General features: G+C 41.5%; 1 protein-coding gene across 4 annotated transcripts in view; it reads left to right on the forward strand.

Moving 5' to 3' along the window:
- The window catches only part of LOC115164147 (reticulon-4 receptor-like), a 110,462-nt gene that overhangs the window by 8,092 nt on the left and 76,867 nt on the right, over positions 1-25,503 (forward strand). For 2 of the 4 annotated variants that reach the window (XM_029716344.1, XM_029716345.1), the window contains exon 2: positions 8,768-8,890. The exons of the other annotated variants lie outside the window; for them this stretch is intronic. In XM_029716344.1, coding sequence (XP_029572204.1) covers positions 8,768-8,890 — 123 coding nt within the window. The remainder of the gene's footprint in view (positions 1-8,767; positions 8,891-25,503) is intronic. 4 annotated transcript variants of the gene reach the window in all.

Consider the following 25,503-nt stretch of genomic DNA (forward strand, 5'->3'; position numbering starts at 1 on the left):
GGCCAAAATTTGCCTACATGAAAAATGCAATAGTGTTAATATAACCTTTTGTTAGTGCAAGTTTTCAGCGAATTATGAATTTATTTTCTGCATTGAAAATTCTCAAATTAAGTTGCTATGTAATTTCCTGCAGTTCTACACATTTTGCCATAAGGTTGAGAGAAATATGCAGTTTAAAAGTTAATTTCCTGCAGTTCTACACATTTTGCCATGGGGTTTTGTGAAAAAATTGCAGTTTAAAAGCTAATTTCCTGCAATTTTGCCATGTTCATATGATATCTGAGTGAGAAATCAATGGGGGCCCCCTGGAGGTCAGGGCCCCTCGTTACTACAAGGTTTAGATAGTTATTAATCTAGAAAATGTTAGCTGATATGGGCTCCTGAGTGGCGCAGCAGTATAAGGCAGTGCATCTCAGTGCTAGAGGTGTCATTACAGACCGGCCGTGATTTGGAGTCCCATGGGGCGGCGCACAATTGGCCCAGCGTCATCCGGGTTAGGGTATGGCTGGGGTAGGCCGTCATTATAAATAAGAATTTGTTCTTAACTGACTTCCCAAGTTAAATAAAACATTGAAACAATTGACAGTGACTGCTACTAAATTTAGAAATTGTACATTTTATATTCTACTATCTTAACTAACAGTAAGTTGAGACTCCAACTGACTCTCTCCCTCCCTCCCCCCCCCCCACGCATACTAGGTTCGGTTTGGTCCTAGCAGAACTCAGCTATGCGAAGAGAACGTCTCTGCCTCACATACTCTCTCAAAAGACCTTCGCTTAAAAAAAGCAGCAATATAACAATATTAATGTTACTGTTGAATCACTGCAGCAACAACATAGCCAGAATTAATCCAAGATAAATCAAGAAATCTGTACAAAAAAATATTTGCAGTGGTCTTAGTCGGGCAATTTTACATCTAAATAAGATGTTTGGTGCAGTATTTCTCAAGTGGAAAACTAGTCATCTCTTGTTGAATGACAACAAACACATAATTGAAGAATCCTGTCCGTAATTTCCACTCCTACTATGAGTAGTACTGTTGACCAATCACTGACGAAGGGGCGTAGACTTCAGTTCCGAACACTAAAACAAACAAAAACGTAATCGTTTTTTGGTCATATAATATATGCGCAAACTACACTGCTCAAAAAAATAAAGGGAACACTAAAATAACACATCCTAGATCTGAATGAATTAAATAATCTTATTAAATGTTTTTTTCTTTACATAGTTGAATGTGCTGACAACAAAATCACACGAAAATAATCAATGGAAATCCAATTTATCAACCCATGGAGGTCTGGATTTGGAGTCACACTCAAAATTAAAGTGGAAAACCACACTACAGGCTGATCCAACTTTGATGTAATGTCCTTAAAACAAGTCAAAATGAGGCTCAGTAGTGTGTGTGGCCTCCACGTGCCTGTATGACCTCCCTACAATGCCTGGGCATGCTCCTGATGAGGTGGCGGATGGTCTCCTGAGGGATCTCCTCCCAGACCTGGACTAAAGCATCCGCCAACTCCTGGACAGTCTGTGGTGCAACGTGGCGTTGGTGGATGGAGCGAGACATGATGTCCCAGATGTGCTCAATTGGATTCAGGTCTGGGGAACGGGTGGGCCAGTCCATAGCATCAATGCCTTCCTCTTGCAGGAACTGCTGACACACTCGAGGTCTAGCATTGTCTTGCATTAGGAGGAACCCAGGGCCAACCGCACCAGCATATGGTCTCACAAGGGGTCTGAGGATCTCATCTCGGTACCTAATGGCAGTCAGGCTACCTCTGGCGAGTACATGGAGGGCTGTGCGGCCCCCCAAAGAAATGCCACCCCACACCATGACTGACCCACCGCCAAACCGGTCATGCTGGAGGATGTTGCAGGCAGCAGAACGTTCTCCACGGCGTCTCCAGACTCTGTCACATCTGTCACATGTGCTCAGTGTGAACCTGCTTTCATCTGTGAAGAGCACAGGGCGCCAGTGGCGAATTTGCTAATCTTGGTGTTCTCTGGCAAATGCCAAACGTCCTGCACGGTGTTGGGCTGTAAGCACAACCCCCACCTGTGGACGTCGGGCCCTCATACCACCCTCATGGAGTCTGTTTCTGACCGTTTGAGCAGACACATGCACATTTGTGGCCTGCTGGAGGGCATTTTGCAGGGCTCTGGCAGTGCTCCTCCTGCTCCTCCTTGCACAAAGGCGGAGGTAGCGGTCCTGCTGCTGGGTTGTTGCCCTCGTACGGCCTCCTCCACGTCTCCTGATGTACTGGCCTGTCTCCTGGTAGCGCCTCCATGCTCTGGACACTACGCTGACAGACACAGCAAACCTTCTTGCCACAGCTCGCATTGATGTGCCATCCTGGATGAGCTGCACTACCTGAGCCACTTGTGTGGGTTGTAGACTCCGTCTCATGCTACCACTAGAGTGAAAGCACCGTCAGCATTCAAAAGTGACCAAAACATCAGCCAGGAAGCATAGGAACTGAGAAGTGGTCTGTGGTCACCACCTGCAGAACCACTCCTTTATTGGGGGTGTCTTGCTAATTTCCTATAATTTCCACCTGTTGTCTATTCCATTTGCACAACAGCATGTGAAATGTATTGTCAATCAGTGTTGCTTCCTAAGTGGACAGTTTGATTTCACAGAAGTGTGATTGACTTGGAGTTACATTGTGTTGTTTAAGTGTTCCCTTTATTTTTTTGAGCAGTATATTTTGACTGGGAAGAATGCGACAGGCTTAATCAGCCACTTATGGCATTTATGCCTAGATAAGGCTCTGCCCATGTGGATGCAGTAGTGCTGATAAAAGGTGTTGCGTGTGTGTGCTCCTACCGAGGATGATCTAATTGAGGTTCTCCAGATAGGGCAGCATGCTAAACTGGATTGGCCGTGATTGGCATTAGGCCCCCAAAAAAGTGGCAGAACTCTTCCCATGAGGTTTAAGATAAACCTCCCAGGGGTCAATTACAGTCAGCACAACATATGTTTTGGTGTTAAGCTGATACGCAACCCAAGACCCAATTACAGATAGAGGAAGAAAACACTTTAGCCCGGTAGAGGGAATCCAACTGTACGCAATTAAAAAATCATAAACAAACCTGCCAGGGAAAGATTGGTTGAGTCAACATTGTTACCACTTCACGTTATTTCTCCAGAGTTTTTCTAACGAATTGCATTGCATCAATGTTCCTTTTGATTTAATTTGTTAAAATGCATCAACAAATAGTTTTTTTTATCCTTAGTTTCCAGCAAAATTTGACAACAGCATTTTTCATGGTTTGGCTGATTTCAAATTGAAGTCATATTTGCCAACATTGGAGGTTGAAATGACGCCTTTGCATAGTGGGAAGTATATAATCTACAACAGTTAGAGGAGAACACAACCACCATGTACAATTGCAGTATAAGTGAAGTCAACCCTAATGAAGGCTAAATGCCAAAACGTTTCAACAAAGAAGTTATTTTGAAGTGAACTTCCATTGTTATCCAAGAGTGGCTGAGTATTTTCCTTTCTTCAGTTTGCTCTTCTGTTTGTGCACCTTGTCTTGAAAGCAAGGTAACGTCAAGCATACTTCTTTTATTTTTTCAAGTACAGTATACACCAGGTTTTATAGTTCCTAAATTGACACAGTCTGAGTAATTCCATCAACGTCTCTGATGGCTATAATAGACAAAACACACTGACGACAAACAGTTTACAGCACCGGGGGACCTTTTTCTGTTCGTTTTAAGATGATTCTACATGTTGATTCGCAACCGTTTGTCGCCACCAGAAGTTGATAGCTCGTTTATCTTAGCGGTGTCTAAAAATTAAGGTAAAGTATCTTTAAACCTGACCTAAATTCTAAGGAACAGCAACACATTGGACACAAGAGACATCCTTCACGCCAAGTGCCTAAATTACCATCAAGGAGATACCCTCTCACAGGAATCAACCACAGATTCCATAGAGAATACTGCAACGGGGTGCTAGTGGTGTTAGTTAGTGGATAGTATTGGATTGCATTGGAAGGAACTCTCCACTGATTGTGAATCTTCAGGGTAATAGTTGTGTCACAAATGGCACCCTATCCCCTGGTCAAAAGTAGTGCACTAAATAGGGAATAGGGTACCATTTTGGACAAAGCATGTTTAGTGAATCCTGATTAACCTCAGTTCTTCAGGGGAAGCCTTTGTAATTGGCTCGGCAGGCTAGCCCTCATGAAGCGCTGTGTTGATGTTTACAGAGAGAAAGAGAGAGAGAAAGAAAGGCCCCAGAACCATCTCTGCAGGTTAGCCCATGTCTTTCAAACCCGTCATTACTAATCAGTAGACGGAGAGACTTGGTGGATAAATTAAGAAAATTATATTAGTTTATACAGAAAATAAGTAGAGAAAAAAACAAAGCCTGCTGAGAAAATGTAATGTTATTTAGATTATATGGTTCTAATCCCCTCTTTGGGTTATCGCCTGACTGTTGGAATTTTATATTTGGAAGGGACAAGGTTCTGGGATGCTACAGCGACAGCCTATGAAAAATGAGGTTCCTCCCTCAATCGACCGACATAGGATACATTTTTTTACTTCTCTTTCTTCAGGGTAGGGCCTATAACCCCTCCAAGACCCGGAATGAAATTTGAGTTACGCAACAGATTTATTTATGTGCTTAAAAAAACCACTCTAACATAAACGGTATCATAATCCTTTAAAGAAGCCTACGCATGGCAGGCAAGATCAAAACCTCACCAATGTGCTCACAGCAACATCATGCAATATTATGACTCAGGTCACATGCAAGGGAAGTATGTGGATCAATATGCAGATCAGATGCTCAATTTACTTCACACACCAGATATGATACATCATACAGCCAACCATCCGACCAACCACAAAAAGCCCCCGGGGGTATCCACTATCTCATTATCTCCACTATCCATCACATCTGTTGCATCTGATGCTCCTATCATGGTAATACTGTATCAGAAATACACTACATGACCAAACAAATGAACATCTTATTCCAAACTCATGAGCATTAATATGGAGTTGGTCACGCCTTTGCTGCTACAACAGCCTCCACACTTCTGGGAAGGCTTTCCACTAGATGTTGGAACTTTGCTGCTGGGACAGCCACAAGAGCATCAGTGAGGTCGGGCACTGATGTTGGGTGATTAGGCATGGCTTGCAGTCGGCGTTCCAATTCATCACAAAGGTGTTCAAAGGGGGTTGAGGTCAGGGCTTGCTGTGCACAGATCTTAACAAACCATTTCTGTGTGGACCTTGCTTTGTGCACAGGTGGCGTTGTCTTGCTGAAACAGAAAGGGCCTTCCCCAAACAGTTACCACAAAGTTGGAAGCACAGGAATGTCATTGTATGCTGTAGCATGAATATTTCCATTCACTGGATCTAAGGGGCCTAGCCCAAACCATGAAAAACAGCCCCAGACCATTATTCCTCCTCCACAAAACTTTACCATTGAGGCAGGTAGCGTTCTCCTGGCATCCAGCCAAACCCAGATTCATCCAGTGGACTGCCAGATGTTGAAACGTGATTCACTCCAGAGAACGCGTTTCCACTGCCCCAGAGTCCAATGGCAGCGTGCTTTACACCACTCCAGCCGACGCTTCACATTGCGCATGGTGACCTTAGGCTTGTGTGTGGCTGCTCTGCCATGGAAGACCATTTCATATAGCTCCCGACTAACAGTTCTTGTGCTGACGTTGCTTCCAGAGGCAGTTTGGAACTCGGTAGTGAGTGTTGTAAGCGAGGACAGACGATTCTTAGATGCTACGTGCTTCAGCACTTGGCGCTACCATTCTGTGAGCTTGTGTGGCCTACCACTTCGCGGCTGAGCCGTTGTTGTTCATAGACGTTTCCACTTCACAATAACAGCACTTACAGTTGACCTGGGCAGCTCTAGCAGGGCAGACATTTTATATACTGACTTGATGGAAAGGTGACATCCTATGAAGGTACCACGATAACAGTCACTGAGCTCTTCAGTAAGGCCATTCTACTGCCAATGTTTGTCTACAGAGATTGCATGGCTGTGTGCTCGATTTTATAACCTGTCAGCAACAGGTGTGACTGAAATAGTCAAATCCACTTATTTGAGGCACATATAGTACATTGCCATGTCAACCAAGTCAATACCAGGGTAAGTCAACTCAACCAGACCTATCGGGACCTGTTCGTTAATGCTATGTTTTTTGTACTGGCACGAGCACATACAATGAAAAGTATGACAAGTCAAGTATGACAAGTCAAGTCAACCCTATCTAGACTGAACGGTGCATGTCCTGATTGCCCTCATATGAAAGTTGCATGGTTTAATGTATAAGTGCCCAGACATGAAAGAGTGCATTTCAGCGTGCCGGTGTGTTCAGTTTGTGACGCAGATTATGCCACAATGGAGGGGCTGACTGATGTCTAGTAAATTGTTAATAAGACAGAGCAGAAGCAGCTCTTAAATTAGATGGTAGAACAGAACCTTTGTCAGGCTTATAACTCAGGCACATGGCCTAGCGCTGTTCTTTCTCTTGTCAGCCTGGGTATACTGCTCTGCTCTTAGGGCGCTTTCACATATCCACTTATGATCCAGGTCCTAGAGCGTTCGGTGCCCTCATCCATGCAATAAAGCATGTGTGAAACACAAACGAACCCTGGTTGAAATGAATCCTGGACCAGCGTGAGTAGTGGGTCCAAGATACAGGACCAAAATACCAGGTATTGTGGCACGGCAGCGCGAGAGGCCTGGAACTTTTTTACCCTTTCTAAACAAGCTAGCTACTGTATCTAACGTCATGTAAAATGTGTGTCTTGCTAATCGCACCCTGAAATTGTTATTTTTCTGTTAAATTCTCACAATTTTTTGACATTTTAGAATCCTGTATGTGCTCTTTGTGTGTGGAACTCTGCACTGTTCTAGTTGTTCTTTTCTATTCATTCTTAGTTCCGTTCCTGCATTCTGTTCTATTCATCTTCATTCAAACTGAAGTTTAAAAGATTCAGAGGGAATTCTTGACTTCCATATATTGCAGCAGTTTTGTATGCTGATTTCAGTGACTGTATCTTCTATTACATATGTAAAAAGGTAGCTTTCAAGTCTTTAGACCTAATCTCTGACAGATGAGCATACAGACAGATACAGAGATACACTGTAAATAGATTAATCAAAAGATTGATACTCAGCTAGAATGAAACTCAGCTAGAATGAATAGAATCACAGTCACTGTAAAAAGTAATTAGTTCCGCAAAAACATTTTTTGGGTGAAAACCTCTTGCTTAGAACCATTCAAATAACCCAACTCAAAGTATTTCAGTGTTCAATACTTAAAGTAATAAAGTGACATCACCACCCATATGGTTATCTTTTTCAGTTGTAAATATTTAACTCTTTTGTATTTTATTAAGTTTTTGACACTAACTTGCATTATTTATTCTGAACTATAACAATGAAAGTTACTTGAACATGAATATTTTAGGGTCCATTCTGTTTTAGTTTTTTTTCGTATATTTTTTTTTAAAGAAAATAACCACATTGCACAGATAAAATGCACAACCATGAAAATCTTTCCAACATATGTCGTGTCTCTGCCACGGCATATAGTCATGACTATATTAACAACATTACGTTTTTGTCATAAACATAAAATAAATTCTATACCACAAGCGAAAACGAGCACATTTTGACTTCCTGTGTATTCGTCTGCTCATAGTGAATGACAAAGTCCGGCATTTATAGCGAATGCAGATACCTCCCCAGTAGGTAGATGGGGCGTGCCACAAACTCAGAACTTCTCTAGGCAATGTATTTTTTGAAAACGTTTTCACTAACGTGTGTCATCATGCCCGTGTGATGTTCTGTGCCTTGCTGTGCTAATTACAAACAAGTGCAAAAATAAGTTATCTTTCACCTTTCTACCTACCAGAGATTTACCCCGATGCTGCCAGTGGCTTGCGGCTATCAAGAATGATGCTTATGGTGACCAAAGATTATCAGAGGAATTTTCAGGCTGAACTGATTGGTAATCCATTTCGACGACAGCTGAGAAGTGATGTGATACCATCAATGTTTTTCTTCGCAACAAAATAGAAGATTCTCGATTAGAGGTGACTTACATCAGCTAGCTTGCTTGCCTAGCGGGACTAGGTAAGTTAGCTAGCTAGCTAACATTACAGTCCTGTATCGATCACTGAAAGACATCAGCTAAATCATATAACTAGCTAATCTTTTGGCTACACACTGCCAATCAATTTCACCTATGCCATGGTAGTCACTGGTAGACTGGTAGCTACCTGAGACAGATTAAAGATGTTTGCTTGTTCGTTCTATCTTTGACTAACATTAGCTAATGTGAGCTAGCTAACATTAGCAAATATGTGTAGCTGAATATGGTAGCCATCTATTCCACCCTTGTCTGGAAAACACACTGTTACTAAAAATAGAAATGCCGATATATCTAACTCACTCTCTGTTTGTGTGTTGGTAGCAGTGATGAATGTGTATAACTCGTATATGGTTGGTTAGTTGGTTCTCCGCTGGCTAGCAATTCTGATTCCACCAGCATGTGCTTCCAACCCCTAGCTCTGCAGAAGATGAAGGTAAATTGGAAAAAATATTTACAAGCTGACGGCTAAGATTGCTCAATGTACAGTAACATGAATTGGGTAGTGTTTGTATGGCTTTGTGTTTATAGGTGGTAAGAGGTAGCCTGAGGACCACAGAGTACCTTCCAGACCATGTAATCAATTTAGTCTACACCTTTTGTCTTTGTAAAACTCAGGTTATTTCGAGTCCTTCCACAGTGCCCTGCTGAAAAATACCCAAAGCGGCAGCATGAGGGAGCGGACACACAACAAGAGCACAACAAGATTGTGGGACAGAAACCAGCAAGGGACACTGAAAGGTATAAAATCAAGACTACAACAGTACTGACACAACCACATCATTCTTCCCTCTGCAGATTCTCAAAACACAATACAAAGACATGTCTACAAAATCCCCTGTCAAGGGCTACTATTGACAAGAATTATCTGTCAAAGTCAATAGGCTGGGGGAGGTTTACAGACAGGTCTTTGAGATGAGGAAGGGAGTTTTGGTTGTGCAGAGTTGTGCTTAGAGACAGTAAATGTATTGTTGTGTATGATAACGATTGAGAGGTGCCATTTTTCCTCAATCTCCCATACAGCTATTCATTCAAAGACTCAATCATGGACACTTACTGACAGTTGTGGCTGCTTTGTGTGATATTTTGTTGTCTGTGCCCAATAATGTTTGTACCATGTTTTGTTGTTTTCTTATGTCTCTCTTTGTGTAGTGTTGTGTTGTCTGGTCGTGATGTGTGTTTTTGTTCTACATAATATACATATTATTTATTTATTTAATCCCAGCCCCCGTCCCCGCAGGAGGCCTTTTGTCTTTTGGTAGACCATCATTGTAAATAACAATTTGTTCTTAACTGACTTTCCTAGTTAAATACATATAAATACAAATAAAAAAAAACAATACATACTGTGTAAGAACTGCCCTCCTAAGACGTTTCACACCTTCTGCAGCCCCCCAGCAAATTCACTTTGTTGACAGATTTTTCCTCTCAAAAAGCAGCTCCCAATATCCCTCATTGTCCCTAGACAACACAATAGCCTGTCTCTAAACACTTAGCTCTCTTTTGGTTGATACCTTTACCAACAAAGGCGTGTTGCCCTAAGTCCCTTCCACAAAACATGTGAAATGCAAACATCACAACCATGTCTTTCCATGAGATGTGCAGTACCAGCAAATCTCCTGCAAGAGGTCCAAACAGTTGGTGGTTAAGAAGGTCTACAAGCCCTACACCACTTCCGTCAGATTCTTATCCAGCTGGTTGTACACTGCATTCTCCACAAGCACAAATAGTCTCAGCTTTCTGAACCCACCATGACAAACACCTATGCCAGTGTACCGAAGCTGGATAAAGAACAGTGTGGCTCAGCATAAGACCATGTAGAACCACCATAAGATAAATATGGATACTTTCTATATTCAAAATTGTTTGCCTTTCTAGATTTACAGAATATATTTATATAAGCTGTACAGGGATGTAACGGGTTGGCAGTCGTGGTGAAGGAATGAGGCACAGGAAGCAGCGAGCACAGGGTAGTGGCGTATTTAATGTACACTCACTCAAACAAATACTCCCAAACACAGGGGAGAAAATACACACGGCGTAAAATAGCGCTGACACGAACATGAGCCATCACAATAGAAATAATCCCGCACAACACGGAAGCGGACCAGCTAACATAAATAGCCCCGCTAATTAACCAAACTAACACAGGTGCACAAAACCAAAAAGAAGGGAAAACCAAAAAGGGAATCAGTGGTAGCTAATAGGCCGGTGACGACGACCGCCGAGCGCCACCCGAGCAGGAGGGGGCGCCACCGTCAGTGGGAATCGTGACAAGGGCTCTGTATCTTCCAACAGATGTTAGACGAGATATATCCAAAGAATGTTATTTGTCAATCTAAAAAACAGGGTTGTCAAAATCTAAAATACAGGGAAATGTACACTATTTAACACTAACTCAAAAAGAGAACTGGGTATTCAACAAGAATGTTATATGGTAGAAGTAACATTAATAAAATACAGTATGGCCAGTGTAGTACAGTTCAGTGTATCTCATGTGTAGTAAATTGGAGAGAATTGTAGCTAAAGATTGTTACACCAGATAATGTGATTTAATAAAATAATTTTGGTATCCATTACTGGGAGTTATAGGACAGGTACTGTTTGGTGTAGCACAGAGCATTTTCGACCAATCTTAGCTTGGCAATACTGTCCTCGATTCTTGGAAACAGGAGTCTCATAAAATGTCCAGTTGCACGGTTTGAAAATGCCTCCGTCTTGTCTATTTCAAGCCTTCTCTCATTGACTGAGACAGGTGGGTGTCTGTAGCTAAGATAACTGGTGATCAGCAGGAGAGGTGGTCATGATGAAATTGCCATTCACAAAGAAACATACATTAAGAAAATACAGTGTGATCGGTGTAATAAAGTTCAGGGAATACTTGTACAGCTGTGTGATTTAGGCTGCATTGTGTTTGAGTGTGTCTAAGGTGTAATGTGCAGACTGTTGATCAGCAAATGATGGGAGGGGTGTTATGATCAAACTACCATTCAGCTCCTCTTGAGTCATCTACTGCTTGTGATCCAGCATAATGTCCAATCCATCAAGAGGGATACAGTTCATGGGATACAGTTATGCTACAATGACACACACAAGCAAAATAATTGTGTTTCTCACCTATAATCCACTCCAGAAAGAAGCCCAGGCACCACACGGTATTGTCTGTAAGACAAAATAGTATAATAAATGATACTCTATTGTACAGTTTGAGCTACAGTTGAACTGTGCCAGCATAACATCAACATTAGGGTAGGCTAGTTGAACATGCATACATGTGCACAGGAACAGAGATTACATTTAGAACAATATCTAGCCAAATAAAAAATAAATATGGCAAAACCCTCAACCTTTGCACAGTGACCAGATTGTACAAACTTACCTAGGTAGGCAGACAGTATCTATCTACAGCCATGTATATCAGCCATGCTTCGGCAAATATTTTTCTAGTAACACCAACTTATCAGTTTTAGAGATCAATAACAGTAAGTTGTAGCATTATTGTTTCTCCTCACTGTTAGTGAACTTAGCTAGCTGGCTTGCTGTGTAGCCAATAATTTCATTTGCATCTGTTTGGAATACTATCTTTCTTCATGCCTATCATTTTGTGAGACTGAAATGCATCCACTGTCATAATCATAACCAATGTTAACCCTTGCTAATTATATTACGTAGTCAATAAAGCAGTAAATTAAGAGCTTAAAGAGTGTGCAGACCTTTGTGGTCTTTACATAGCTAGCTAGTAAAATTATTTACAGTTGCTGATGTTACACATGCTTGCTAACATGTTAGAAATGTGAGAGGCATGGCACATAGCAAGTTAGCAAGAGCCAGGCTAACTAGCTAGCCAACTTCAGTCATGTGCTAACATTTGCTGGTAAACTTAGCTTTAGGTGGCTGGTTGTAGCTTGCTGTTTAGTAGCGATATACACTGAGTTTACAAAACCTTAAGGACCTCTGCTGTTTCTGACAATTGAGACATGGATTGTGTATGTGTCCCATTCAGATGGTGAATGGGCAAGACAAATGTAAGTGCCTTTGAACGGGGTATGGTAGTATGGTCCCGTGTGGCTCAGTTGGTAGAGCATGGTGTTTGCAACACCAGGGTTGTGGGTTTGATTCCCACGGGGGACCAGTACGGGGAAAAAAATGGTGAAATGTATGCAGTCGCTCTGGATAAGCATGTCTGCTAAATGACGTAAATGTAGTAGGTGTCAGGCGCACCTGTTTGTGTCAAAAACTGCAATGCTGCTGGTTGTTCACACTCAACAGTTTCCCATGTGTATCAAGAATGGTCCACCACCCAAAGGACATCCATTCAACTTGACACAACTGTGGGAAGCATTGGAGTCAATGTTTTTGACACCTTGTAAAATCCATGCCCTGACGAATTGAGGCTGTTCTGAAATGGTGGGTGCAACTCAAAATTAGAAATGTGTACTTAATGTTTTGTACAATACAATACAATACAATAGATCTCACATTGTTAAACCTCTTCTCTTTTTAGTCATTGATATGGTAGTTGTTTAGCTAACTTAGCTAGCTAGCTCGCTAGACTAACTTAGAAAACTGAAAAAGATTTTGATTTCCTCCCACTGTAACACAGTAGTATGTCAGCCAGCAATACACAATGATACATGCACAGTAATAATTCAAAATTAAACTGATTGTGGCAGTAAACAGATTATGCAATTGTCATGTAAACACCTTACTCTGCTTATCTTAATCATCGTAAGGTCAAAATCAAAGTAAGCATATGCCGCTTAAAACACCTGGTTTTCTGAGCAATCTTTCAAATTATTAAGACATTTAAACACCTTAATCGGCTTTCCAGCTATATATTTGATCTGCGTGCATATGGTACCACCAGCTTAGTGAGCTTCCATCTTTAGCGTGAGTGAAGTGAGTTTGGAACAGCTAAATATATGCATCTTAGAGGTAGTTTTCACATAGAAACTTTATATGTCCAAACTCAGAATCAAATATGCTTCCCAAAAATAACATGGTTGCAGTGGTAGAACATGTATAATAATTGGCAATTTTCTACATTTATCACAGTGCCATCAAGTAGCCTGATTTCCATATAAACAGGATTATTAGGGAAATTGTTCTTATTGTAAAGCATATAAACATTTTAATCAAACTATTATATATATCTATCTACAATAATCACATTATTGTGTGCATGCAATCATACTCATTATTGGTTTCAGTAGATACACTAAAGTTAGCTAGCTAGGTAAGTGGCTTGCATGAAAATAACTTACTTAGCTAGCTAGCAACCATATTTGTCATCTGCCCTCTTAGTGCTGGCATTGTCTGTAGCTGAGCTTGTAGCTAAATCCAACTCTTTGTTTCAAATCTACTTCGCTATATTCCTGTTGAAACGTGTATGGTTGAATCTTGAATGTCACCATGTAAATAAAAGAACAGTTCTTTAAGTTTTGCCCAAAGCATTTTGTGTCGTTTGTGTCCGCCTCCCTTTCAGAAAAGCCCGCCTTGGGGGAGGGACGGAGCCAGAGCATGAAGCACCGCCCAGTTGTAGTCTAACAGTGACTGGGAAAAAAATTGTCACCTTGTATATTTAGCAATGACTCTGCCGATAGGAATTTCGCTGAAAGACGTCCAATGGCTATATCAGACAAGGACAACCATGTCTACACAAAACAAAATAAAAACTCACATTCTGATCAGTATAACATAGTCTTTGCAAAATGCCACAAAGAAGGACTACATTTATTTTCAAAGTTTACTAAATTGTTATAATTACGCCTCACAAGTCCTCAACTGGCAGCTTCATTAAATAGTACCCGCAAAACACCAGTCTCAACATCAACAGTGAAGAAGCGACTCCGGGATGCTGGCCTCCTAGGCAGAGTTCCTCTGTCCAGTGTCTGTGTTCTTTTGCCCATCTTAATCTTTTATTTTTATTGGCCAGTCTGAGATATGGCTTTTTCTTTGCAACTCTGCCTAAAAGGCTAGCATCCCGGAGTCGCCACTTCACTGTTGACGTTGAGACTGGTGTTTTGCGGGTACTATTTAATGAAGCTGCCAGTTGAGGACTTGTGAGGCGTCTTTCTCAAACTAGACACTAATGTACTTGTCCTCTTGCTCAGTTGTGCACCGGGGCCTCCCACTCCTCTTTCTATTCTGGTTAGAGCCAGTTTGCGCTATCGTGTGAAGGGACTGGTACACAGCGTATGAGATCTTCAGTTTATTGGCAATTTCTCGCATGGATTAGCCTTCATTTCTCAGAACAAGAATAGACTGACAAGTTTCAGAAGAAAGGTCTTTGTTTCTGGCCATTTTGAGCCTGTAATCGAAGCTACAAATGCTGATGCTCCAGCTACTCAACTAGTCTGAAGATGGCCAGTTTTATTGATTCTTTAATCAGCACGACAGTTTTCAGCTGTGCTAACATAATTGCAAAAGGGTTTTCTAATGATCAATTAGCCTTTTAAAATGATAAACTTGGATTAGCTAACACAACATGCCATTTGAACACAGGAGTGATGGTTGTTGATAATGGGCCTCTGTACGCCTATGTAGATATTCCATAAAAAATCTGCCGTTTCCAGCTACAATAGTCATTTACAACATCAACAATGTCTACACTGTATTTCTGATCAATTTCATGTTATTTTAATGGACAAAAAAGTTTGCTTTGCTTTTAAAAACAAGGACATTTCTAAGTGACCCCAAACTTTTGAACAGTAGTGTACATGCCAGTACAGTACATACACACAAGTACATCTGATCTGTTCTATGTGCGCTATGTCTATGCTTCCCGCTATTAACTTTTACTTTTGGTTATGTACACCACCTTCAAACAGCTGAAAATACTATATTTTTGGTAATGGAAAATACATTTCACTGCAGTTTAGATGGTACAATGATTCTCTACACCATAAATGCTTGTTTTGTCACACAAACTGAAATTAGGCGAACTATTCTAATTTTAACAACCAGGAAATGGCAACGCAATTTATGCATCTTTAATAAATGTTAGATTGAATATAAATATTAAATAATCATAACTTGTGAAAACTCAATAACTTTAGATTAGTAGAACACAAATAAATAAAGTTATATTTACTCAATAACCTAATATTTGTTAACAGTACTCATGAACGTTAAGTGATAAGAAATCTTATTGATATCTGAGTTTGAACCACTTTTATGATTTGAGTTCTGCTGACCGTCGGAGATGTTTAAGTATACACTACTCAATTTCTTTGATGCTAATAGCATTTCAGGCCGTCACTCGGCTGCTCTGGAGAAATTGATCTGAAAGCCCATTCTCCGCAAAGGAGCCTAACGGCAATACGTAGAGGCCAGTATTTTCCACTGACTGACTCATGGTTGGTGAAATAACTTTCTTAAGCCAGTCTGAACGTCTTCTTTTAAACTCTTTCAGAGGGATTTGAGGAATAGTTTAGATGGAGAATGGAATAGATGGAGTTTGCTAAATACACAAACTAAATACACATCCTGGAAGTCCAAGTATTGAAGTACATTGAATGAAGTCAGATTATGTAAACAGTAATACATCCAGCCCAAACATCACATATGAAATCAGTGTGATATTGGTACCTACAGTCAGGGTTGGGTAGGCTACTTTCTAAATGTAATCTGTTAGTTACTAGTTACCTGTCTAACATTGTAATCAGTAACGTAACTTTTGTATTACCCAAACTCAGTAACGTAATCTGATTACATTCAGTTACTTTTTGATTGCTTTCCATTTAAGAGGCATTAGAAGAAGACAAATGTATGTTACCAATTGAACAACATCTATTGCAGGATAAATCAATGTTAAAGTTTACATAGCTGGCCATATATGGATGACAAATTTTACTTTATGGGTTGGTTATGTAGGCTTCTTCTAACCCATCACTTTCTACTACATATAATAATACAATTAAATGATATCTTTACATTAATATACATAAGTTATACATCCAAAAAATGGATGTAGCAACTACAGATTGCCCCATTTAAGTCTATCAAAAGTGCGAATTTGAACATGTGTGCATTAGGCCTATGGATGTATTTTTTTAATCAGCAGGAATTAGATTGAGCAAAAGCCCCAATTTTATTCCATAGACTGGGATCCGCACTATGCAGATGTTGCAAGAGCGCATTTTTCACTGGCTGTCCACTGGTTTCAAAAACAATGATTGATAGGCAGCTTAAACTTCTTGAATTCAACCATTATTGGGTTCAAATACACATTCATATCTGTGAACAACCGTCCACAACAACCACAATCCGTAAGGCGCAAATAGCTAAATGAGAGAGCAGCAGTGTGATTCACATCAATGCGCAATGTAGATATCAATAATAAGTGATATCCGTATCGCCATGGACTACACCACTGGTGTTTGCAACGCCAGCATGGTGTGTGCAACGCCAGTGTTGTGGGTTCGATTCCCACGGGGGGCCAGTACAAAAAAAATGCATGAAATTAAATGTATGCATTCACTACTGTAAGTCGCTCTGGATAAGAGCATCTGCTAAATGACTAAAATATAAATATATAAATAGAAGACATAGCTTGAACTGTATCCTACAAAAGCCTATTCCTGCTCTTTTCCCGCGATCCATCAAACACATTTGGTGTGTCATCATACTGGTCGCTGACTTGTGGTCAGACTCGCTCAGGTGGAACCACCGTAAACATGCACCTTTTTTCAATGCTGATTTGAATGTCATTGAGAAAACAGAATTGTCAAAGATTTTTTTTCACAAACGTCTTTTCTGAATCTAAAAGTAATCCTTGAAGTAATCATCTAGTTTTTCAAAAGTATTTGTAATCTGATTACAATATTTTTTGCTGGTAATGTAATTGATAACAGTTACCGTTTTTTGCGTTCCCTTAATCCGTTACATGTAATCCTTTACTCCCCAACCCTTCCTACAGTATATAATTACATATTTATAGGATCTCTGTGTTGGTACTTGGATACTTCCTGAACAGATGCAATATCACAGGAAGCAAACACCAGCCCCCCTTTAAAGAAACAATCCATAATTCAATATCAGCCAAATGGCAGCTCCAACACTTCAAATCAAATTGTATTTGTCACATGCGCCGAATACAACAGGTGTAGACCTTACCGTGAAATTATTACTTACAAGCCCTTAACCAACAATGCAGTTTTAAAAAAGATAAGTTACATAATTTATATTCTTAAAAAATCTACAGGTGTATATCGTTGATTGAAATAGCTACTAAACAGGTGTAAATATTGCAGAATGTACCTTTTAAATGTTACAACAGTGTTGAGAGATGTCCAAGTGAATCAGGTTCTATTGCATCTTCTGAGCAGCTTAAAGTACAGTAGGTTACACTTATTAAAATGCAAATCTGACAAGTGCAGCTCTGTCGCCAGACTTCCTTTGTCCCTGCTGTGTTTGCTCTCTTCTTCTCACACACAGTCTCTCCTCGGTAGCACTTTATTTGGATAGTCTGTAGAGCATCTACAGATGGACTATCAGTAACAATTGAACTAACTATCTACTAACCTTAACTCTTATCCTAACCCTAGCCCTAACCTTAACCCGTACCCTTATTCTAAACCTAACCTTAACAAGTAGTTGCTTATTAACAAATGGTTTGTTGATAGTATGACCATCTGTAGAGCTTCTACAGGTAGACTATCCGAACTATCCAAATAAAGTGAGTCTCTCTTCTCTCTCTCTCTCGCTCCTGCTCTCTTAAATCTGTCTTTCTTTCTCTCCATCTCTCTCTCTCTAGCCCACTCCCGCTCCTTCTCTCTCAGGTGTAAAGGCAGACTATCTAGTGTAGATATCAGCAACCAACCAGAGCTATGGCTTTTCCCTCAGCAGATGGTGTGTGTGTGTGTGTGCGTGCATGTGCTTGTGTGTGTGTGCATGTGTGTGCATATGCATGTGTGTTTTGTTCACACTGACCTCATGTCTACACCTCACCCATTGATCCCATCCATGCCCTGGCCAGAGTCAGATCGCATCCAACATCACTTCCAACTCAGCAGGCAAATCTGGTTGAAATGACATAATTTCAAACAGTTTTGCCCTCTACATGGGAACCAATGCCCAGGTCCTCCTGATCCAAAGCCTGGGTCATGAACCCTCGTCCAGGTCAACAGCTTTGCTGGAACACTATGAAGATGATCTTGTGTGTCCATTTCAAGCCATTTCCATGTGTGAGTACGTGTCTGTGTGTGTGTGCGTGCGTGTGTATGTGTGTATGTGAGGGCTTGATGACATGCTGCGTGGGATTATTCTGACATCCATTTTGGGTTCTGTGCTGTGATGATTACGCTGGGAGAATCGATCTAATGAGAGCAGAGATTCAGAGATGTCTGGGTGCCTTGCTCAGATATTCATATCGCTAATCAGAATCTGAACTTGTTTTTGCTTGTCTGTTCATGTTTAGAGTAAACCCAATCATCTCAGCAATTAACATCAGTGAGAGAGACAAGCCCTGCCGACACTTAATATCCTCCCAGTGAACAAATTACAATGAAGGCTTCAAATATAAGGGAAACATTTCAGTCATCAGAAATTTATTTTGATGTTGGATGGTAGGGATCCCTAAACATTCTGGATTCCCAGAAACTCATGGAATGATTGCATATATGACGTGTGAAATAACTTATTCAAAGAAAACTAGTGTTTTAACAATTGACTAACTCTTATGTCTTATTATATATATACACACACACACAGGACCAGTCCAAAGTTTGGACACACCTACTCATTCCACAGGTTTTTATTTTTTTAAATCTTCTACATTGTAGAATAATAGTGAAGACATCACAACTATGAAATAACACATATGGAATCAACTAGTAAGCAAAAAAAGTGTTAAACAAATACAATTTATTTTATATTTTTCAAAGTAGCCACCCTTTTCCTTGAAGACAGCTTTACACACTTTTGGCATTCTCTCAACCAGCTTCACCTTGAATGCTTTTCCAACAGTCTTGAAGGAGTTCCCACATATGCTGAGCACTTGGCTGCTTTTTCTTCACTCTGCAGTCCAACTCATCCCAAACCATCTCAATTGGGTTGAGGTCAGGTGTTTGTGGAGGCCAGGTCATCTGATGTAGCACTCCATCACTCTCCTTCTTGGTCAAATAGCCATTTTACAGCCTGGAGGTGTGTTGGGTCATTGTCCTGTTGAAAAATAAATGATAGTCCCACTAAGCGCAAACCAGATGGGATGGCGTATCGATGCAGAATGCTGTGGTAGCCATGCTGGTTAAGTGTGCCTTGAATTCTAAATAAATCACAGACAGTGTCAACAGCAAAGCACCCCCACACCATCTCAACTCCCCCTCCATGCTTCACGGTGGGAACCACACAGGAGATCATCCATTCACTTACTCTGTTATTTCATAGTTTTGATGCCTTCATTATTATTATACAATGTAGAAAATAGTAAAAATATAGAAAAACACTTGAATGAGTAGGTGTGTCCAAACTTTTGACTGGTACTGTATGTATAATTCAAGTTATCAACTTAATTCTATTATATATATATATATAATTCACCCAAACTATTATTATGTAAGATCTAAAGTCAATGCCATTGACTTAAAGGTAGAATCCGTAGCGGTGAAACTGCCATGTCCGTTTGCGATATTACAACAACAACAGACATTTTTTTCCCGGCGGACATCATTGCACATCATCAAATCAAATTTTATTGGTCACATACACATGGTTAGCAGATGTTAATGCAAGTGTAGCGAAATGCTTGTCCTTCTAGTTCCGGCAGTGCAGTAATATCTAACACGTAATCTAACAGTTCCCCAACAACTACATAATACACACAAATTTGAAGGGATGGAATTTGTACATATAAATATATGGATGAGCAATGGCTGAGCGGCAGAGGCAAGATGCAATAGATGGAATAAGATGCATTACTCATCTCATATGTGTATATACTGTAAGATATGTAAACATTATTAAAGTGGCATTGTTTAAAGTGACTAGTGAGCCTCTATATAGGCAGCAGCCTCTCTGAGTTAGTGATTGCTGTTTAGCAGTCTGATGGCCTTGAGATAGAAGTACTGTACTGACCTCGCCTTCTGGATGGTAGCGGGGTGAACAGGCAGTGGCTCGGGTGGTTTGTTGTCCTTGATGATCTTTTTGGCCTTCCTGTGACATTGGGTGCTGTAGGTGTCATGGAGGCCAGGTAGTTTGCCCCAGCTGATATATTGTGCGGACTGCACCACCGTTTGGTGAGCCTTGCGGTTGAGGGCGGCGCAGATGCTGTACCAGGCGGTGATACAGCCCGACAGGATGCTCTCAATTGTGCATCTGTAAAAGTTTGTCAGGGTTTTAGGTCTCCTGAGGTTGAAGAGGCGCTGTTGCGCCTTCTTCACCACACTGTCTGTTTGGGTGGACCATTTCAGTTTGTCTGTGATGTGTACGCTGAGGAACTTGAAGCGTTCCACCTTCTCCACTACTGTCACTTTGATGTGGATAGGGGGGTGCTCCCACTGCTGTTTCCTGAAGTCCATGTTCATGTCCTTTGTTTTGTTAACGTTGAGTGAGAGGTTGTTTTCCTGACACCACACTCCAAGTGCTCTCTCCTCCTCTCTGTAGGCTGTCTCGTCATTGTTGGTATTCAAGCCCACTACTGTTGTCTGCAAACTTGATGATTGAGTTGGAGGCGTGCATGGCCAAGCAGTCATGGGTGAACAGGGAGTACAGGAGGGGGCTGAGCACGCACCCTTGTGGGGCCCCAGTGTTGAGGGTCAGCGAATTGGAGATGTTGTTTCCTACCTTCACCACCTGGGGGCGGCCTGTCAAAGTCCAGGACCCAATTGCACATGCCGGGGTTGAGACCCAGGGCCACCAGCGTAATGATGAACTTCGATGGTACTATGGTGTTGAATGCTGAGCTGTAGTCAATGAACACCATTCTTAGATAGGTATTCATCTTGTCCAGATGGGATAGGGCAGTGTGCAGTGTGATGGCGATTGCATCGTCTGTGGACCTATTGGGGCGGTATGCAAACTGAAGTGGGTCTAGGGTGGCAGGTAAGGTGTAGGTGATATGATCCTTGACTAGTCTCTCAAAGCACTTCATGATGACAAAAGATAGTCATTTATTTCAGTTATCTTTGCCTTCTTGGGTACAGGAACAATGGTGGCAATCTTGAAGCATGTGGGGACAGCAGACTGGGATAGGGAGCGAATATGTCCGTAAAAACACACGCCAGCTTGTCTGTGCATGCTCTGAGGATGCAGCTAGGGATGCCACCTGGGGCAGCAGCCTTGCGAAGTTTAACACATTTAAATGTCTTACTCATGTCGGCCACGGGCCCGCAGTCCTTGTTAGCGGGCCGCGTCGGTGGCACTGTATCCTCAAAGCGGGCAATATGGAAGCAATATGTCGGTGTCCGTGACGTGGCTGGGGCCCGCAGTACTTGTTAGTGGGCCGTGTCAGTGACACTGTATTATCCTCAAAGCGGGCAATATGGAAGCAATATGTCAGTGTCCGTGACGTGCCTGGTTTTCATTTTTATAGTCCGTAATTGCCTGTAGACCTTGCCACATATGTCTCATGTCTGAGCCGTTGAATTGCAACTCCACTTCGTCCCTATACCAACATTTTGCTTGTTTGATTGCCTTGCGGAGGGAATAACTACACTGTTTATATTTGGCAATATTCCGAGTCCTCTTTCCATGGTTATATGCTGTGTGTCACGCCCTGACCAGGTGAACTCGGGTATTTTGGGTCAGGGTGTGTCATGTTGGGTATTTTTCCTTGGTTTGTTTTATGTTTACGTTTTAGCCTTGTGTAGGCTCTAGGTGGGTTATTTCTATGTTGGGTTCTGTCGATTCCCAATCAGAGACAGCTGTCGCTAATTGTCTCTGATTGGGATCACATTTAAGTTGCTGTTTTCCCCACGCTGTTTGTGCTCTTTGTCCGAGCAGTTAACGTATCGGCATCTTTTCTTGTTTTGGTGTACGTGTTTATTCCAGTGTGTTGAATAAACATGTGTTCGCTCCCAGCTGCGCTTTGGTCCGCTTCCTCATTACCTGACGCCGACCGTTACACTGTGGTTCGTTTTCAGTTTTGTGTGAATGCCGCCATCCATCCATGGTTTTTGGTTAGGGTAGGTTTTAATAGTCACAGTATGTACTACATCTCCAATGCACTTCCTTATAAACTCACTCACTGAGTCAGCGTTTAGATCGATGTTATTCTCTGAGGCTACCCGCAACATTTCCCAGTCCGTGTGATCAAAACAATCTTGAAGCTTGGCTTCCGATTGGTCAGACCAGCGTTGATTGGTTCTAGTCACGGGTACATCCTGTTTGAGTTTCTGCCTATAGGATGGTAGGAGCAAGATGGAGTCGTGGTCGGATTTGCTGAAGGGAGGGTGAGGGAGGGCCTTGTATGCATCGCAGAAGTTAGAGTTGGTCTATTGCACACGCATTAGAACAGCAGAGTATGTACTATGATTTTTGCCTTGATGCCAGAGCTCCTCTCCGTCATTCAATAAACAAAACTAAAACAATAAGAACTCCGCCTGTTGCTTTTTCTCCTAATGCGGATCTCAGCTTTAACATTGTAGTTATTCAGCTAGCGACCCCAGCCTTACAGGACTGCTGATCTTTACTCTCTGTTCCGAGACCTGCTTTGTCTTGTGGAAAATTCTGCCGGTTTCCAATTAATCTTCCAGCACTTGTGCCTTGGGTAATTGACAGGTTATGTTTTCTCTCTCTCCATCGCTCCCTGGGAAGTTTTAGCATATTAAGTTCCGTGCCTGACTGTGATGCGATTCCCACCATGCCTTTAAAATGTGGCGCTTGAATAGGCGGCCTGCCAGTCGGCACACTATTCTACACTGCAGAGAAATATGAGCCCGGAGAGAGAGCATACATGCCTCTTCTTCTCTTGTCTTCCTACACACACTCACAGGCTTGCACTAGCAAGCGCACACACATGCCAACTGTCACACTCCCCGCTGCACACTGACTCACACACTGGTTAGGCGGCAGAAAGAAAGAACATATTGTGAGAAGGAGGTGTATTGTAAATACTATTGGGCATCATGTTGGCGTCTCCTACTGCCTCCTCAGAGTCAAGAAAAACTGCCAGAAATAGGAGCACCCTCGTATTTGTGCATGCGTGTGTGCGTATGTGTGTGTCTGTTGACTCCTCAGGAGAAACGCCCATGAAAGAGTTGCACCAGCCTCTGTGTAGTAAAGGTGTTATGACTCATTCGTCAGTTTACTTCTAGGCTTCTCTTTCTGTTTTCTGGGTGTTTATCCAGCTACTGGAGCCAGGCAACAGGTAGACTACTTATTTTGTAAGAGGACATCTTCATTTAGAGCTTCATTTTCCTCAAGCTCTGTTTCTGCCTGCATTGAGACCTTGATAGTTTTTGTTTTCGCGTCTGTGTTAACTGACTCCAAAACAAAGGCTTGGCTGCTTTTGGGGGCGGTTACCGCAGAATTTAAATTATTCAGTAGCAGTTATATTTACTCCTAAAAATGTCATTAGACATTTGACGTCAATAGACAGCTAACATCTCCAGTCCCAATGTTATGCTTCACTGTGGGTGGAGACAGAAATTGACACAAGTGCTGTTAAATTCCCATCATTCAATTCTTGTTGATTTTCGCTGAATCATTTTCAGAGGCCCAACTCTGTAACAATAACAGTGGTGCTTCTGGCCTGTATTGAGTGGAATATGACTCTACATTAAAAACCATGAGTATCCATTATGTCCATACTCCACTGTGAGGGGCAGCCCACACTGACTGGACTTAGGCAGGCGGTTGTTCAGCAAATTTATAAATTATAGACTTGGAACTATATTACTGTTGAAGGCTAGTGCAGTAGAGGTTCTGCTATCAACACCACACAATCTGTAAGGGGTTTTGTTGAAGCAAGAGCATAATGTCTTATTCATTATTATCTGAAAATGGTTTTGTTCAAGCAAGAACAAAAAGGTCTGGACCTGTATTCACAAAGCGTCTTATTCATTATGATCTGAAAAGCAAAAATGATCTTAGATCAGCACACCTACTCTGAGAAACTGTATGAATACAGGCCCTGTCCTTTCTGTTTAATCTGATATGAAAGAAAAACAAAACTCCCCATCGATAGATAATGTCTATGTTTCATCTCGCTTTAATGAGAGGTTAACTTTTCATCATCAAGATGAAACTGACATTGAAACAGCTCCTCTGAAAAGGATTCCATTGTCAATAGTTTGGCGGATTAATTTCATTCCATTATCACTGCTAAGAATTAATGCTCATTTGATATGGCCTGTCTGGGTTGCTGCCTCGCTGCCTGCGACAGGATAGGCCTATTAGTTTGTTATAATTGGATCGATTCATCCGGCATATCATCACCGCTATCACCATACAAAATCCCAATGCACCACCTCTTTAAACAGGCATAGAGGGCTGTAGTTATGCATATTAGAAACATATTACAGTATCGACTTCATCGGTCACTTAGCGGCGAACCGGCTTCCTTTAAACAGCTAATTAAAGCTATTAAAAAGAGCGTGAGCTAATGTATTTTCAATGCTAGATAACTGCATTTATGTCAAGATGAGAGTAATTAACTGAGTATTAAAGTCGCAGCGTGGTCCGATGCTGCGGTGGTGCAATGCTGCGTTGGTTGGTTTAACAGCTCTCTCTCAGACTGGAGGAGATGGAGGATGGGCTAGGCCAGGCTGCCGAGCACTGATATAAAGAGGCTGCGTCTCAAATGGAACCTTATTCACTATGTAGTGCACTACTTTTGACCAGGGCCCATACAGTGGAATTGATAGAAGCAGAGGAGATTCTTCTGGAGTGGTTCCTACACTTTAATTCCAAGCTCTATTCGAGGATCTTGCAGGACATCACACCACATGAGAGGATGTGTATTTAGCACATCTGTTGAACCATCCATAAAGTCATGTTAGACTGTGCCGTATTCTGAGACTTCTTATCTGGGTTTTTAGAGATTGAACACAGACAAATTGGTGGGGTGTCATGACACGACACTCAAGAATAAATACAACATGTGGGAGAGAGAGAGAAGAGGAGGAAACAGGGAAATGGGTGTCAAAGAAAAATATTAAAGGGTTTTTGTTAGATTCAGCCCCAGATAGTGTGGCCATGGACTTTCTACACATTTCTCAGTATGATGTGTGGGCAAAGTTATATGGAGTTCTTAGGGATAGCCCTGTTTTTTTTCAATTTTCGCCTCAAATGACATGCCCAAATCTAACTGCCTATAGCTCAGGCCCTGAAGCAAGGATATGCATATTCTTGGTACCATTTGAAAGGAAACACTTTGACGGTTGTGTAAATGTGAATTGAATGTAGGAGAATAT

The sequence above is a fragment of the Salmo trutta genome, chromosome 27 (assembly GCF_901001165.1).
Source record: "Salmo trutta chromosome 27, fSalTru1.1, whole genome shotgun sequence".
Taxonomy (NCBI): Eukaryota; Metazoa; Chordata; class Actinopteri; order Salmoniformes; family Salmonidae; genus Salmo; species Salmo trutta.